Here is a 16,851-nt window from a genome sequence, read left to right as displayed (position 1 = left end):
TGTGTGCCTTCGTGGAGCTTATACAATAATAATGGCAAAGTATTGCATCGTCATCTGTCATCGATAAAGTGACAGGCAAATATGGGTATTTTTGACAAAGGCGCTCAAAAGTAAGTTCTCTGTCGCTTTGACTGCTTTGTGACGGTTCCCACCCTGGCTTCAACATATCAAACCGCCACCTAAATCAAATGATGGCACAGGTTGATGCTGTTTTGTCACCGCCACGAAGCCAAACCCCTTGTAATCACAGCAAGGTGCAACACGTTGTCATGGAGATTCAGGTTGATTAGACTTCTTGGGTAACATAGGAACAAGAAATGGGTGAAAACAAACTGCTTGAATGCAGGCTGAATGCTCTGAAAGTATGAAAAAAATTGTATTACTGTATACAGGTCATGAACATTCATGAACGTTTGTTCAATCGTGCAACTTAAAGCACACACGAGGAAATAGTGTATGTATTGTGCCTTTGTTGGTCCGGAGGAGGAATGACGGATTCTCTCAAGGCACTTGACCACAGTCATGTGTTTGCACGACGCTTATGGAATCTTTCCACTGCTTGATGACGGCAAAAGTGAGCATGAGCTTGTGTCCCATTTTAAAACAAAACAAGACATGATGTCTGTCACCTTTTAGCAATGCGGGACGGCAGACGGCTTAATAGGCCCCACCGACCGGAAACACTTGGTCCACGTGTATGTGTATGATTCAATGATACCCCACCAAAAAAACTCTGTTATCATAACACACCTCGATGAGATACAAATAAAGATGCAGAAAAGAATTTGCTCCGCAAAATTACAAAATATGCATTTATTTATTTTTTAATGGATGATTATTTATAAAATAATGCACATCAATGCATGCGTATGATTCGGGTCAGATTCAAATTCAGAACACCCTGCCTGGTGGACTCTACTGGGTGCTATTCAAAGCTATCATAACGGCAAAGTCCAGTTACCACAAACCGATGATCTGAAAATGTATAGTTGCACAAGTGCTTTTGGATTCTTATGGGAATAAAATCGGAATTTATGAGAAAATGATGGTGGGGTCGGGGGCAGTACGAAGAAGCGTTATCGCTGCACTAAAACGTGTATTCAACAAAAAGTGGCGATGCACGGGTGCTTCAGTTGAAACGGCGAGGGATCAGATTGCAACTGGGCTCTGTCCCAGCTAAGCCGATAAAATTGTTACGCCAGACTCCAAAAATGCGTGAAGGTTTCGAGGTTCTCGGGATGGCTTTCGAGATTAACTGCCACATTCCTTCACAAGGATGAAATATAATTTGCAAAAGGCATTCGTTAATATGGAACTAGAGCAACTTTTAATGGAGTTCTGAGAGTCCCACATACACTACGTATTGCAACAACAAAGCCTTGCATGAGGTTGTCTTTCAAGTCCAGCAAGCAGCCAACCCTGTCGAGCGAGGCACAAGCACATTTTGTGATTACATTGTGTTCAGATTCCCCCTCCAGTTAAACATTACGTTCTTCCACCTCACCACAAATGTGATATTTTCGTCCAATCAAACTTCTGTGCAATAAAAGTCGTCGCTCTGATGTTCTCTCGTCTCACATTCAAGGCTAATTATAGGTTTGGAATCATGCATGTCACAGCTAAAAATAACCAAACGACCACAATAAGAAGCACAGTAGAGTATCATCAACTGTCATCAATTAAACCCTGCACATGTGAAAAGTGCACAAATGGAATGGGAAGTGCATTCCATGTGGTTCGCCCAGCCACTGACTGCCAAACCGGTTTCTCTTGCGTAATATCTCTCTGACTGAGGTACATTCAGCAACGTGAAGGAGTGATAGGTGAGACTCCTCGAAAGCATCCGGGTCTTAAATCTGCCACGGCTTCATTGCTCACGGCCATTCCTGGCTCATACACTTCCACAAATTCCACAAGAAACGTGATGGAGCGCAGTTACATTTGAGGGCAGCACAAAACGTGACAACCCAATATGTGATTTGGGAGGCGGGGGGAAGGACTGCTGAAGTTCTCCAGGTTCCAAGAAAAAACGGGGGCAGGAAATCGATGGTTCATGTTACAACATGGGAAAAAAAACATTTTGTGAAACGCAGTGTCATCAGAATCTCAGCAACCCCACCCCCAAAAGTTAAATCCAAACTAAAATGACTTACAAAATTACTCCCTTTTTTACGCCATTGTTTTAAAACGAGAACAGTTTGATTACAGCACGACTTTTGTGCAGCAAATAAGACACCTCTCTCCCTCAAATAGACACCTTATTCCGCAATTTTGTGCAAGAAATGAAGAACCCCCCTCCATAGATGATATTGCTTGTGCAGTAGAAAAGATGAGCTGTATGGCCTTTTGTTTTACGCTGTAGTTTCTCTTGACAGAAATTTCCTCCAATTATTCTGTTTGAACCAGTCGAGCAAGAATGTTGCTATTAATTGCGATGACATTTTCATTTTTTATGCATTGCATTTTTTCTAAGATGAATTGTTCTCTGCTTACTTAGAATTCACAATCTGACTTCCTTGAAAAGAACACATTGAGCTGAGAAATACCATCGCAGAGCCGAAATACACGAACCATTGAATTTGTATTTTTACACATCATACCACAGCAATCTCGAAGACATTGGCAAAAATATGATCAATGTTTTGGTTAAGATCATCACAATGTTTTTGTTTGTTTAAACTTCATTTTTCAGTCCACAATAACATCTTCACTTACAATCATTTTTTTCTTACATGAGATTCATGGAAACATTTAAGCATTTCCTGTTATTCAGGCCAGCATTAGCACTCTTTAATATGCCGTGCCTGCACCGATATCAAGCTAGTCTCAAAAGTCCAACATGATTATTAAAAATCAGGACATGCCTCTAAGGCAGTGGTCACCAACATGGTGCCCGCGGGCACCAGGTAGCCCGTGAAGACCACTTGAGTAGCCCGCCAGTGCCTGGACATTGTGATTTGCTAGTAGAAATTATGATTTAAAAATGCAAACATTGGCAGTACTGTGAGACATTTCGAAACACGATCAAAGTCTGACAATTTAAATCATCAAGTATTAAAAATAACACATCCTCATATTATTGAAGGTATTTTGGACAAATATGTTATTTCAGACGTGTATCAATTTGGTAGCCCTTCACACAATCGGTACACATGAAGTTGCTCTCACCCTCAAAAATGTTGGTGACACCTGCTCTAAGGTTTCACAACGGTCAGGTTTTCAGGATGTTTGCATCTATCTTCGTATCCTTTGTTGGCCTTCGGCCTGGATTTGTACGGCCCTGACTGAACGCAAACACAAACATCCTTGATGATGAGTGACAAGCATGTCACTGAATGTGCCTTTTAATCACATTCGGTAGATTATTGGTCTTGACTAGTATTTAGGGCACCGGATGACAAAGCTAGCACACTGGATTTTGATTTTGGAAAGTTAATCCTGCCACGCGCCTTATCACAAAAACAGACACAATAGATGACATACATAAAAGGCTGCCTCTGAGGTGTCGTATAATTCTGACGAGTCATCTAATCTAATTCTGAAATCCATTTCTACCAAGTAGTACCATTTAGTTCAGTGTACATTTGCAGCTTTTAAACTATGAACGTGTTCCAAAACAGCTACGACATACCGTCTTACTTCTTGGCCCACTTTCATTGGGGGTATTACCGGTCACAGCTTGCTCATGTTGAGTGGGACTGAACATGTTTCTGAATGCACTTGTGACACTTTTCCACTGTGCAGCACCGCTGACCTCGGGGAGGTCGGTTTCAAGCAATCGGGGGCTATTGGTCGCAGTAGTGCGCAACGATTCACTCGTGTAGGTGGAGCTAGCCATTCAATGATTGATAAATGGAGGATTGTCACTTCTGCTTTACACTAAAATGGCAAAACATGATTAGATCAGAACTAGAGACCCTATTACAGAAACTTTGTATTTGTCTTAAAAGGCAACAAACAATATAAGGAAATTGAGTGCCCGAAGACTGCTGGGATAGGCTCCAGCATGCCTGTGACTTCATGAGGATAAGCGACTCAGATAATGCATGGATGGACACACACAGTTGATAGACCAGTCTCCGGAGGCTATCTGGTTAAATGTGGGGCTTTGCACATTTTCAGTCTGGATGCGGAGTTGTGAGGAAAGGTAATAGCTGTCATCTTTTGAAAGGTCAAAGCTCTTAACTTTGAGTGCTCTGATGTCAAAGATAGAGGATTGCTCTATGTCGTGATGGAACAAACCAGCATTCAAATGCAACGTCTAGGCCGACAATCCATTTTCTGTGGCACACAGGTGTCAAACCTAAAACCTATTTTGTCCACAGAAGTTTAAAAAAAAATCTTAATCATGCTTCCTGCTAAATGGATTTGCCCTTTTCATCTTGGAAGAAAGTCTACATGGATAGTATTTTTTTTTTATGCCAAATCTGCTCTTGAACAAAAGTTGTGTATTTTAAAATGCATATGCCTATTTCTACTTCAAGCTGATGTTAACAATGTGAGGACATAACCGATTTTGTATCAGTAATAATATCAGGGACGATAGATTTAATATATGTGATTATCACAGTAATAATACCCGAGTGCGTTTGACACTGAATACTCAGTTCCACTTAATTTACTGAGCACTTACACTGACTTCGTTTAAAAAGAAAAAAGTAAGTTTAATGATTATTTTTACAGTTTCTACTGTGAAACTCTTGACTATGTTTGTGTAATCTGTAAAGTCCGTTGATGGCCTGTTGCTTATTGCTGTTGTTAGGAATTGTGGGTAATATAGAGTACAGAGGTGTCCATAAGTGGTGCACCATTGCACAGAAAATTTTGAATGTGTGCCAAAGATGTCACTGTATATTTGTGCCGCAAGGTAATTTGCTTTTTTTGAGAGAGCGAGAAGAGAGAGAGAGAGAGAGAGAGAGAGAGAGAGAGAGAGAGAGAGAGAGAGAGAGAGAGAGAGAGAGAGGATTGGCAGATGAGAATCCATTCCTGTTATGTCAGTCAAGAACGAAACTGAACTTATGCTTCTGTGAACCTATTAGATGGATTCAGTGAACTGCTTTGTACATTTCGGCATTTCTCATTTTAAGTTGAATTGCAAACGTTGCAGCGACGTTGGGAGGAACCACCAAAGACACAGCGGTGTTCGTGGGCGGCTCTGTCATGCTGTCAAGTCACTACGACTAAAAATGTATTTTAGGGCTCAGTGACAAAACCCTAAACATGTTTGCGAACTAACTTCCTTGGAAGACATACGAGCGAGACTACACTTGGGTAGATTGTATTTTTCCATTTTCTGACAGACAAACACGAAGAGCCAATCGATGTGTCTGGAATACAGCTGTTCCAAGTTAGGTTGACACATACAGCAAAGTAGCAGCTACTCACAACAGGGGTGTGAATCTGTGTACTGTTACAGTAGGAGAGCGCTGAACAACAAGAAAATGAGTGTTCCCTCAGAAGAAATGTTGGAATACACAGCGCAAAAAAATCCCCTCCTCCCACATTCACAAACACTCACACACACACTTGGACACGCATGCACAGTGACAACAACAGAGCATAGGGTGACAGAAAATCAACATTCAAATCACAAGTAACCTTCTATAGCTTAACATCTTATGTAAGATGAACCAAAGTATCGCAGAACTTTTTTGCCATATCGTCCAGCCCGAAATTGTTTTTACATAAAACCGATCTATGGTGCAAAAAAGATGAGTTGCCCACTATCCTAGAGAACTGCATCAAAATAACAAATTGTGCAGTCCCAAAAGTTCATACAATGATGTTGTTGGGTTCCGGAAAAACATTTTGCACAAATAGCAACAACCTCTGGTGCTTCTTTGAGAACCAGAACGAAATTGTTATGTTTACCCCTGGCAATGTATCTCATTTCCTTCCTATACTGTATATCTCCTTTTTTCCTTTCAAGCGACCTTGGCTCAAGGTCGCTTGAAAGGATGCATCGTGCCAACTTCCCTAAGTGTCTTTAGAATTCAAACGACATATCATCCAGGTACTTTCAGATCGTCTGGTTCATATAGGAGAAGGAAGTTCATGAGCAAAAACAAGACTCTGAAGAGGCCCAAACACTCACACATATGAACAAATTAGAGCATAGGTGTCAGACACAAGGATTGGACCTGGCTTGCCAAATCATTTGTTGCTGCCCATCCATCCATTTTCCGATCTGCTTTATCCCCACAAGGGTGGCCGGGCATGCTGGAGCCTATCCCAGCTGTCTTTGGGCAGTCGGTGGGGGACACCCTGAACCGGTTGCCAGCCAAACGCAGGGCACACAGAAAAGAACAACCATTCGCGCTCACACTCACACCTCGGGACAATTTAGAGTGTTCAATCAGCCTGCCATGCATGTTTTTGGAATGTGGGAGGAAAATGGAGTACCCGTAGAAAACCCACATAGGCCTGGGGAGAACATGCAAACTCCACACGGGACCCAGTACCTCTGCACTGTGAGGTTGACACGGTAACCAATGGACCAACGAAGCAAGTACTTCATTTTTTTTGCAAAATAGATTTGTTCTTTACATTTTTTTGAAAAATCTGCACCAGGAATGCATTTTCGCTATTCATTTTGTACATATTGTGTACATACACATCGGGTTGAGTGAACGCTGGCACGTTTTGGCTGCCGCTGCTCAACCCTGTATTGTTTTGTGTTTTTTGTTATTGTAAAGTGTCCTTGGGTGTCTTCAAAGGCACTTATAAATAAAATGTATTATTATTATTATTATTATTATATTAGCATTTTCTCACCAAATATCACCTTAACTAAATAGTTTGGTCCTTAAAACATTCGGGTGTCACTGTTTTCAAAGACTTCTGATTTCAAAGTGAAGCTGTTGCTAAAAATAAAAATGAAATGCAAAAGCAATGTCCCGGTATTATGGTGTGATTATGCATTCATATGACCTTCATCGGCATAACAGCAAGTTAAAGCCAAAACGGTAAATAAAGTTGAGTTTGACAGCCCAAATTTAGAGTATTCAATTCATCTAACTTGCATGTTTTTTGGGGGAATGTGGGAGGTAGCCAGAGATTCCACACAGGAAGGTCAAAGCAGAACTTCAGAAGCTGCGAGGCAAACATCCCAAACATGTAAATCGCTCATTCACAGTGCTGCTCACATGCAGTGTTGTCCTGATAATGGTGTTCATTTTGAGTTGGGTGACGTCTGGGTGGGTTGAGGCTAAGTAGGGGTGGGGGGGTGGGGTGTCAGAGACGCATGTGATTGCTTGGTACCTGGTTGGGGTCACTGGCCTTGAACACGTGACAGGACATCTCAGCTTCGGGGTTGTCGGGGTGGGCCCGCAACAGATAGGCAAAGTAGGTGAGGTCGTTGCTGTTGTGCATGAAACGGGAGATGTGCTGCGCCTTGTGCTCGAAGATAAAAACCGAATAGTTGTTGTTGGAGGAGGAGGAGGAAGAAGAGGAGCATGGTACGCAACGGAGGAAAGGGCTGTGGAGCACCAACTGCACCTCCCGCGGCTGCATGGCGGGGCCGCAGTCGCCCCGCTCGCTCCTCCGCCGGATCTCGGCCACCAGCCACGGGAGCATTGGCAGCGAAGTGCGGCGGTCCAGCACTGACCAGCCGATGTAGATCAGCGGGAACCTCTTCTCCGGTATGTGACTCCCGTCCTCACCCGAGGGGGTCTCCATGTTGGACAGCTGTGACATTTAAAACTTTTTTTGCGTAAAAAAATTGCCACTGCCCAAAGTCGCAAAAGTGGCAAAGGGGATGGAATAAAATGATCAAACAAAAACGCACTGATCCGAGGTTCCTGTCTTCCTCGTCTTCTTGTTTTTGTCCATACAAGCAAGCTAGAAACGTGGCTCAGGAGTGCGCCAATGTACACACAAGATTGTGCTTACTTTCTTCAGGGACGCGTCAGACTCCCCACATCCCCGCGGCCTGCACACGAACCGAGGCTGCAGCGACGACATGCCGATTCCCCTTAAAAGATACCTGAAACGTTGTATGCAGGGCCGTCTTTCCTCTTGTCTCGCTTTCCTTCCAGGCAGTCTTGCAGAAGAGAGGTGGAGCGGCCCATGCGCCTCGAGAACCCGCCCATCCACAGCACATGTGCGAGGGTTTAGGGGTGGGGCCTCCGTGTGGAGAAACGTGACAGCGCAGAAACAAAACAGGGAGTACCTTTTTCACTGAAGCGCGTGTGTTCCCCCTTCGTGCCGGGGTGTCCTACAGAGCGTCTTTGTCGGGACCTGACAATTACATTTTGTGTGTCAATGTCAATCACATTGTTCAACTGCATTACAGATCATTGCTCAATTAGAGGACTGTTTAGGCAAACGTTTTGGGGGAAAATAAACACTGCATATAGTTGATGGATATTTTTTTACCATTTCATTGGGGGATGAAAAAATATCTTCTCATTCTGGAGTCACGCTTATTTTAACAAGGATGTCAACTGGGGAGACCCCCACTGCACACCTAGTACAAAGTGCCGTGAATCCAAGGCTCCCCAAAAATAGCAGTTGCAACCTTATCAGCCAAGACATTGGAGCACTCGTGCTTACCAAACTGGTCGCCTGCTTCTTTATCCTTCGCAAATATTGCCATAACAAAAGATCAGGGGGTTATTTCCTTTTGCCCTTTTCACATGGCCCATCAAAGCAGTACACAATGAAACCCAACTCGTCACGAAAGACAAAACATTGACACCCACCCCTAAAATGATATTTCCTCTTAATAACAGTTTAACCCACGATTGACCACAAACCATTTTACAAAATTACCTTTGACAATCAATGGCTGTAAGATGATTTGATTTCTAGTAAATGCTCATGCTGTTCGTGTCTGGTTTTCAGAGTATGCACATACTGACAATGGCTATGAGCGAGCTGAAGCTTACAGTGTTGCCGTGCACAAATAGAGGAGCAGCTGGTTGTGTTGCTTGTCACGTGTCTAGTCCCCAGTCACAATAATAATTCGAAATTTCCAACCACAATATTGACAGTTATTTTATATTCTTTCATTCTTCGAATACTTTCTTCTTCTTCGTGTTGTAGTTTGGATGCTCGGTGGCCTCATGCTGCCTCACACAGGACAGTATTGGTGCTACAACAGATGCAGTCTGCGAATAGCGGGGTTCCACCGCACATTTGTATTTCTTACAAATAAAACGGTTCACACATTATGAGCATTCATTCATTCCTCTTCCGAGCCGCTTGATCCTCACGAGGGTCGCGGGGGGTGCTGGAGCCTATCCCAGCTGTCTTCGGGCAGTAGGCGGGGGATCGGTTGCCGGCCAATCGCAGGGCACACAGAAACGAACAACCATTTGCACTCACACTCACACCTAGGGACAATTTAGAGTGTTCAATCAGCCTGCCAGGCATGTTTTTTGGAATGTGGGAGGAAACCGGAGCACCCGGAGAAAACCCACGCAAGCCCGGGGAGAACATGCAAACTCCACACAGGGAGGAACCCGGTACCACTGCACTGTGAAGCCGACGTGCTAACCACTGGTCTACCGGGCCGCCCATTATGAGCATTTCCCTTGTAAAATGTAACAGTGTCAGACCAAACAAGGCTATAAATGATGTTGTTTAGAATGTTCTCATTCTCATGGAATGTGGAAGAAAGTTGAATCTGGCAAGATCAGCACTTTTCACTCCTGCTTTTGAGGAACGGGGGAAACATTTCTCACATTCAATCTCAAAGGAAAGGGCACAAAGACGAAACATAGTATGGCTGCTTTCGATCCCGCAAAGCAGTTGTGTCATAAACGAACAAAAAGTAGTGTTTTGCAGCATGTACTGATACTTTGTAAAAAAATTACCTGAAAAAGACATGACAATTGCAACCCTGGCCTTGTTCAAATGGTTATAGGTGATATAGAGTTGGTGTATGAACACCACGTGCTTTCGAGGTCGTGTCCGAGCCATTAGTAGGACTGGCCGGCGCCTGTGCCTCAGTGTATTCAACACCGATGCTAAAACGTATGCAGGCATCACAGAAGACTGTAAAAGGTAAGACGGGTTTATTTCTAGAACAAATAAAGGGACTTTATTTTTGGTACAAATTACAGATCGTTGTGTATTTATTAGCCTTATTAAATTATGCATATTCTTATGCACACACTGTCAAAACTGCATTTCTGTAAGCACTGACAGCATGTTTTCTTTTGTTTCTTTAAATGTATTGTTTGCACTCAACACATGAGCTGTCCGTGTAAAACATGCACTTGCGCTTCAGACTACAAATCTACCATTCAGGTTGTTTTTATCATTAGTAAAGAATCAACATACTGTAACTTTGTCTGAATAAAAGTAAGTGCTCACAACCTTTGGTAATTAATGGTATGTTCTGTACAAATGACGTACACAAAAATTTATATTTCTGGTGTGAGAGCTGACTCGTAGTCATTTTTGTCATTTTGTATGTTTTATCTTTTTGGGAGGTATTTTTATGGAATGTCAGAAATGTAAGGTTACTGGATGGCGATGTGGTGAATAAAGCAACTCAACAGTACAAAACATTCAATAGTGTGAAAATGTGAGTCAACAGTAAACACTGGCAGGTGCAGTCATATGCCATCATATAGTCTCCATGACAACCGCCAGCTCTTTCATCTGCTTGTGAAAGTTCTAGGAAGAAACAAAAAGTTAAGTAATATTATCATAGCGGAATAAATGATACTAAACATGCCGATGTATACTTGAAACTGCGGGACGGTCATCTCAAAAGCCTTCCGGCTGATCTGGCCTGACGGCTCAGCGATTTTCAGCAGGATGGTGACAAAGGGCGAGTTGAGAGAGCGGCAGGTGTCAGAGCTCACTGCCATGCCCAACTTCCACTGCATGTCCACAAGCTACAAACAACAATAATGTTAACATTTAAGGTCACAAGTTGGACCTGGTTAAAATGAGCAAGGCTGCTTTATTGTATCGATTACCCGACCAACGCTGAGCAAGTCCTGGGCTGTCTGCTGGATTTGCACCGATTCTCCATGTTGACTCCACAAGCTGTGAAGCACCTGAAGTAAGGAGCAGGCAAATGTTTTTTTTTTTTTTCAAAATTGTGAGAAGAGTATTTGTATTGAGAGAAAAAAAAAGATGTCAACACATCTTTCAAGCAACTGAGGCAAACTAGGTTGTGCTGCTTGGCAGCAACCCGAATATATACTTTCACAGCGGAAATTATATATTTTTGTTTGGAAATGGGTAATTATATATTTTTGTTTGGAAATGGGTAAAGCTTGCTGCCTTGACTTCAAAAGTAGTAAATTATTTTTGTACTAAGAAGGGTTTTATTGTGTGCTCAACATGGGGTCTCATGTCTACTGACAAAAGCTATTCTACCAGCTGGTTTCTCTTTCTGTCCACTCAGTGTGATTTTTGACGACTAAAATTGATGTTGGAGTATATTAGCCAAGTAACTGCTCATCTTTTTTCAGATTGATGAAAGACATTGTACCTTGAGTGAAGGTTTGGACCAATTTTTGCTGCCTTGTTCTAGTCTTGACACGAGGTCGTCTGCAGACAGTTTGCTCTTTGCAGCAGACCTGCCAATTATAAAGCATTAAGTCAATGTTATTTTACATATTTAGACACCTGCGCCACAACACTGAACAATACCTGAAGGTTATTGTGAGGAATCTGATGATGCTCTGTAGAGATTCATGGCCAAGTGTGACTCCGGCTCTCTGAAATATCTGGACAAAGCATAATAATGTAGCTCTGTGTGTCACAAAAATGAAGTACTGTATACAAGCACTTATTCCATTATGTGTATTTGCTCACGTCGCAAATTTCTGCGGAATCAAGTCCTTTTTTCTGCCCTTGCAGATAACTCAGGATGTGCTGACACTGGAGATGATAAAATAAGTTAATATTTGAAGGTGCAACAACACATTCTGATTCAGGTGTGCAGAAACAGCCTTGTTTTGGGGAAAATGGAGGAATATTTCTGGTGTCGTATGTACTTACGTGCTCTGCCAATAAATCCGGATTGAGTCTGCAGACGCTCTCCACAACGCTGTCTGTCCCTTACAACCAATGAAAATACAAAGTTAAGTGAAATACATTTCAAATGAACCCTGAAACATTAACAGTTAGTTACAGCATAGGTAGCTAGCAAGTTCCCGCGAAGCAAGATAACGCTATCTAGGGAGTTGTCAGAACCAGTTGTATGTTATACAAACAAGGCAGGTCACTTTTAGGTTAAATGACAGCATACGTATAAGAATATTTCTTCGACAAACCAAGAGAGTGTTCCACCGATGGCATTCTGGGAGTTAAGCTTTGCTCAAAAACGTTCCCGACGTGTGGATGATGTGATTAAAAAAAAGCGACGTAAACAACTTCCGGGTCAACACGATCATCAGTTCTTCAATTTAGAAACAAGCAGTAAAAACAATGAATGTTGTATTTTGTGAAGCGGTAGGTGACATGTCGCTACACTCTCTGTATGTGTGTAATCCTGAAGACATTGAAAAATGCAATCGACTTCCTATATCAACTGTTTGCGATAAATTGATCTCAATTTGTAGAACATCTCTGACTTGACTTTTTCGCCTGTAAATTTAATGGACAACAATGGCGCCCCTGTTTGGCGTCTGCATGCAACACACAGAGACCGATTGTTACACGTGTGATTATTTAGCAATGTTTATTCCTGTGTTCTTTTGATTTGAGAAAAATAAATAAATACTTACTTTTCGTAATGTGACTAGTTCGTGTCCATTTATATCTACACGACGAGTCATTCAGATACGAAAGCAAAAGAAAAACTGCATCGAAAGCCCGCCCTCAATTCTGGAATATTTCATTCTGTAGATGGTGATGTGTTTTAAATGGTAGCAAAAAACAAATTATTCTGACGATAGGGAGCAAATATATAACATTTTAATATTTAAATTAAAATAAATATGCTTAGTGAGAATAAATAACTTAAAATATTTTTTAAAATGTCACCCATAACAGCAGATGACTCCCCTCTCGATATTGTTAAATAGTGAGTGCGTTTACCTACGCGGAAGTACAGCCCGGCTGTCACACTCGCCTGGGGGTATCTAGTTTCTTCTCTGTTTTGCTAGCAAACTCATTGAATTTGTCTTCAAAATGAGTGCACCAACTTGGTTGCCACTGGAGGCTAATCCCGAAGTACGTGTTGGTTTGTTCCTTATATTTGAGAAACATTTGTCTAACATACAAACATGTGCTAACTGTCTACCGAGTGCTAGAATCGGAACAGAAGCTAATAGCGTTATAGTTGTCATCATGTTTACGAAAGCTTAGCTAATGGCTCTTTTTGTATCTTTTCAGGTCATGACGAAGGTGAGTGTGGCTTCAAATTAATAATTTGCTGTCATAAAAGTTAAAATGCTACCTGCAATGTGGAATAAGGCCCTAAACACCGATGTTGCGCTCAATAAGTGACACAATTTGGTAACTGGCTTGCAGTGAATGACATCGTTTGAAGTAAGTTAATCATTTTGTGGCTAGTTCGTCAACTCTTTGGGCATGAAGCAAAGCTGGCAGTTTGGAGACGTGTATGGATTGGATCCAGATATGCTCAGCATGGTGCCAAGACCTGTTTGCGCTGTGCTGCTCCTCTTCCCCATCACAGAGAAGGTACGTACGTACACGTACACATTTTGACTGACACAATCGAATACAGTGGTGTGCAACTCCAGTCCTCGAGCTCTTGTGCATGTTTTAGAATTTTTCCTACTTTGACATACTTGATTCAAATGATCAGGATCATTATTCGGCTTCTGCGGATCTTGCAAATTTGCTCATCAGTTGAATCGAATGTGTTGAAGAAGGGAAACATCGAAAGCATGCAGCAGAGCAGCTCTCGAATACTGGTGTTGCCGACCCCTGATCTAATGCATGGGTGGCAAATCAATAGTGGAGCAATTGAGTTGGGCTAAACGTGTTGTAGTGTATGTTTAATGAATATTTTGTTGCCTCTTAACCAGTATGAAGCATTCAAGCAAGAAGAGGAAGAGAGACTAAAGAGTCAGGGGCAGGAACTGTCCCCCGGCGTCTATTTCATGAGGCAAACGATCGGCAACGCCTGCGGCACGATAGGACTAATTCATGCGGTGGCCAACAACCTAGCACACCTGGAATTTGGTGAGTTGTCATTGCTCCAAGACAGCACAAATTCAACAAGGACACACACGTCTCTCTTTTGGACAACCTTGGAGTTGGAGCCTGCACTATTTGTTTTTCTTTTTTTCTCTCTCTCTTTCTCAGAGTCTGACTCGGTTCTGAAGAAGTTTGTCGATCTGACCTGTAAAATGAGTCCGCAAGAAAGAGGTGTCTTCCTGGAGACAGATGAGGTACTCCCGAAAGGAACATAATGGCATCAAATGTTAGCATTAGGATAAGCTAACAAGTACCCCTTGTTTTTAATCATCAGAGTATACGTGTCACACATGAATCCAGTGCACAGGAAGGGCAGACTGAGGTGTGTTTTTGGTTTTGCTCATTACTTGGATTCAAGGGAAGGTACGTTGTAATTGGGGTTGATTTTTGTCTTTTGCAGGCACCAAGCATAGATGAGAAAGTCAACCTTCACTTTATAGCATTTGTGAATGTCGGAGGGCAACTGTATGAATTAGGTGAGCTGACTGCAGTGTCAAATGCCCCTTAACGTGTACAAGAAGGTATTTGACAAACAATTCCGGCAAAAAAATACACCTTTTACATCGCACAAAATTTGACTTCAGCGCGTTAACGTCCAATAATTGTTTTCCAAGGATAACAATTGTTAAGAAATTCGATTGTTTGCCATGCTGCTGGCTTGATAGATTGATTTATTTTGCCTAAATTTACCTCAATGTTTTTTTTCTCTTTTCTCACCCAGATGGTCGTAAACCCTTTCCAATTCTTCACGGGAAAACAACGGAAGATACTCTCCTCGAGGTATGATGGTGCCCTCCCTCACCGAAAAAAAATGTTACCGTTGTCGTAAAAAAACAAAAATGTTAAAGCCCAACCACTCTTTATTGCAGGACGCTTCAGAGGTTTGTAAGACCTTCATGGCCCGTGATCCTCAGGAGGTCCGCTTCACCATCATTGCCCTCTCCAAAGAATCTTACTGAGGCAATCCCCTAAGCGGAGTGAACATTTTTACTGCCAAAACATTCTCAAGTGCTGGCTTGATCTGCATCTTCAACATAGCTCAGCGACTGATTCACAGGAAGCTAATGAACATTTTTCAATTAAAACATTTCCATTAATTACTTTGCCAAACTTGGCTGAGATTCTTTGGAAGCGCTAGTTTGTTCCTGCACTAAAATGTTTACAAAATTGAGCAAAGTGTTCAGTGTTGGCGGCGGTTTTGGATGTCAAAGACGGTGTTATGAAGCGCTTACTAATTGAGCACGTCTCCACCTGGGCGTCAGTCTAAGTCAAGATACCATGCCCTTGTGAACGATGCCTTTGTTTTTTGTAACCATGTAAAACACTTCTCAATTAAACACTAAAATGAATTTTATGTCTTTCTGTTCTGTTTGCATTCATGAGTCGCTTTGGATGAGCATATGTTGCTCGCCTGGATAGCATAGTAACGTTCATGTATACATGTAAAGTCAGCACGTGCAGTAGAAATCTGTGACAGAAAATAGGCAGAGCACATGTTTCTTGCCGTTACTCACACAGAGACCATTTATCGTTCTTCGCAAAACATCCAACTGACTGGTACTATCAGTGTCCATAGTTTCTGTCTTACAGTTTAAACGCATTCCTGCCCAGGAAAATACAACCATGTTCCTTAGTTTAACACATTTCAATGGAACATGAACCCAGTACATTTACCTTTTCAACCACCTTGTCATTGTCTGATTAACTGTTTTAAATCTTTTTTTCATGTGTAGAAGTTTCAAGTTGGTCAAATGTTAATATTTTTAACAATGAAACATGACATTTTTTAACGACTCGTTTGCACTCTTACAAAGGAACAGCTGGTAGCATTGTTCTTCACACCGATTTAAACATTACTACACTATACTGGAAATTGGTAATAATCCAATTATTAGTATGAGGATTCAAAAGCCAATTTTGCAAATTAGGTCCCCTCGTTTAATTTGCGTTAACGCCCTGCAATACGCGTCAGCTTGCACAGAGTGTCGCTGCAGTGTGCCTGTTTCTTTGAAACGGAAAAAAAGTTATAATCCCTTCAAGAGGAGACTCGGAACTTTTTTTTAAACAATTGATGAAGGCGTATTGGGTGATCCACTGGGCTCTCTTCATTTTAGCCACTTGAACAGACTCGTTGGAATATGGTCCGTAACTGTAACGTGATTGTTGCGTGGGAGAACAATTCCAAGGTAATGTTCAACAGTACGTCGTGCATATAGACAGGTGTGCCTGATTCGAGCCCGTGTGATCATGTGATGTGATGCAAAAGAATGCATGACTGTTCCACCTTGCGCACGCAGTACAATAGAATGCGTGTAACTGTTTCGTTGTGTTTTGTTCACAGCGGGATTAGGAAATATCACCTGGTTGGTCCACTCGGCGAGTTTCGATCGTCGATGAGAAGAGAAGGGAGTTCAGCATAATAATGTCCACGTCTGCGGACGTTTAAGCGCGGGGTCAGTTCATAGAAAAAAACAAACAGAACGTTTTGGTGTGATGGAGTGGCGAGAACAGTCCACGGTGAGCTGCCAGGACGCGTACGTGGAGGCTGAGAGGTGGATCGAAGTGAGTTCAAGCGTTTTTTTTCCCTTTTGGTTTGCTGTCATTTGGTGTCACATACTGTACCTTTGGTCAAAGATGTTGTCTTTCTCAAGAAACGGAAGATTTCACACTTGTTTTACAAATTGCAAGCTGAAAAAAACCAACGATGGGTGTAAA

At 42.1% G+C, this 16,851-nt stretch overlaps 4 protein-coding genes across 11 annotated transcripts in view; 2 read left to right on the top strand and 2 right to left on the bottom strand.

Moving 5' to 3' along the window:
- Window positions 1-8,082, bottom strand: part of tbc1d4 (TBC1 domain family, member 4) — a 42,978-nt gene extending 34,896 nt beyond the window's left edge. For both annotated transcript variants that reach the window (XM_052082467.1, XM_052082468.1), the window contains exon 1: window positions 7,261-8,082. In XM_052082467.1, the coding sequence (XP_051938427.1) occupies window positions 7,261-7,695 (435 nt within the window). In that variant the 5' untranslated portion in view covers window positions 7,696-8,082. The remainder of the gene's footprint in view (window positions 1-7,260) is intronic.
- Window positions 8,083-10,004: 1,922 nt separating this feature from the next.
- On the bottom strand, window positions 10,005-12,408 carry commd6 (COMM domain containing 6). Its single transcript, XM_052082509.1, has 8 exons — window positions 12,243-12,408; window positions 11,968-12,026; window positions 11,782-11,847; window positions 11,617-11,693; window positions 11,456-11,543; window positions 10,935-11,015; window positions 10,698-10,850; window positions 10,005-10,626 (listed from the first exon to the last, which is right to left on the bottom strand). Exons 1-8 carry the CDS (start codon window positions 12,265-12,267, stop codon window positions 10,576-10,578), a joined length of 600 nt encoding a protein of 199 aa, XP_051938469.1. The 5' UTR covers window positions 12,268-12,408; the 3' UTR covers window positions 10,005-10,575.
- A 584-nt stretch (window positions 12,409-12,992) lies between these two features.
- Window positions 12,993-15,485, top strand: uchl3 (ubiquitin carboxyl-terminal esterase L3 (ubiquitin thiolesterase)). Its single transcript, XM_052082508.1, has 9 exons — window positions 12,993-13,143; window positions 13,306-13,317; window positions 13,486-13,614; window positions 13,965-14,121; window positions 14,245-14,330; window positions 14,411-14,458; window positions 14,537-14,612; window positions 14,858-14,916; window positions 15,006-15,485. Exons 1-9 carry the CDS (start codon window positions 13,102-13,104, stop codon window positions 15,093-15,095), a joined length of 699 nt encoding a protein of 232 aa, XP_051938468.1. The 5' UTR covers window positions 12,993-13,101; the 3' UTR covers window positions 15,096-15,485.
- A 692-nt stretch (window positions 15,486-16,177) lies between these two features.
- lmo7a (LIM domain 7a) overlaps window positions 16,178-16,851 on the top strand; it is a 59,226-nt gene continuing 58,552 nt past the window's right edge. For 3 of the 7 annotated variants that reach the window (XM_052082461.1, XM_052082463.1, XM_052082462.1), the window contains exon 1: window positions 16,420-16,698. In XM_052082461.1, the coding sequence (XP_051938421.1) occupies window positions 16,630-16,698 (69 nt within the window). In that variant the 5' untranslated portion in view covers window positions 16,420-16,629. Of the gene's footprint in view, window positions 16,323-16,416; window positions 16,699-16,851 lie in introns of those variants that run through there. The other 4 variants (XM_052082464.1, XM_052082465.1, XM_052082460.1 and 1 more) reach the window with 3 other exon arrangements.

This window comes from Hippocampus zosterae, chromosome 12 (genome assembly GCF_025434085.1).
Source record: "Hippocampus zosterae strain Florida chromosome 12, ASM2543408v3, whole genome shotgun sequence".
Lineage (NCBI taxonomy): Eukaryota > Metazoa > Chordata > Actinopteri > Syngnathiformes > Syngnathidae > Hippocampus > Hippocampus zosterae.
This window is presented reverse-complemented; position numbering and strand designations above follow the sequence as displayed.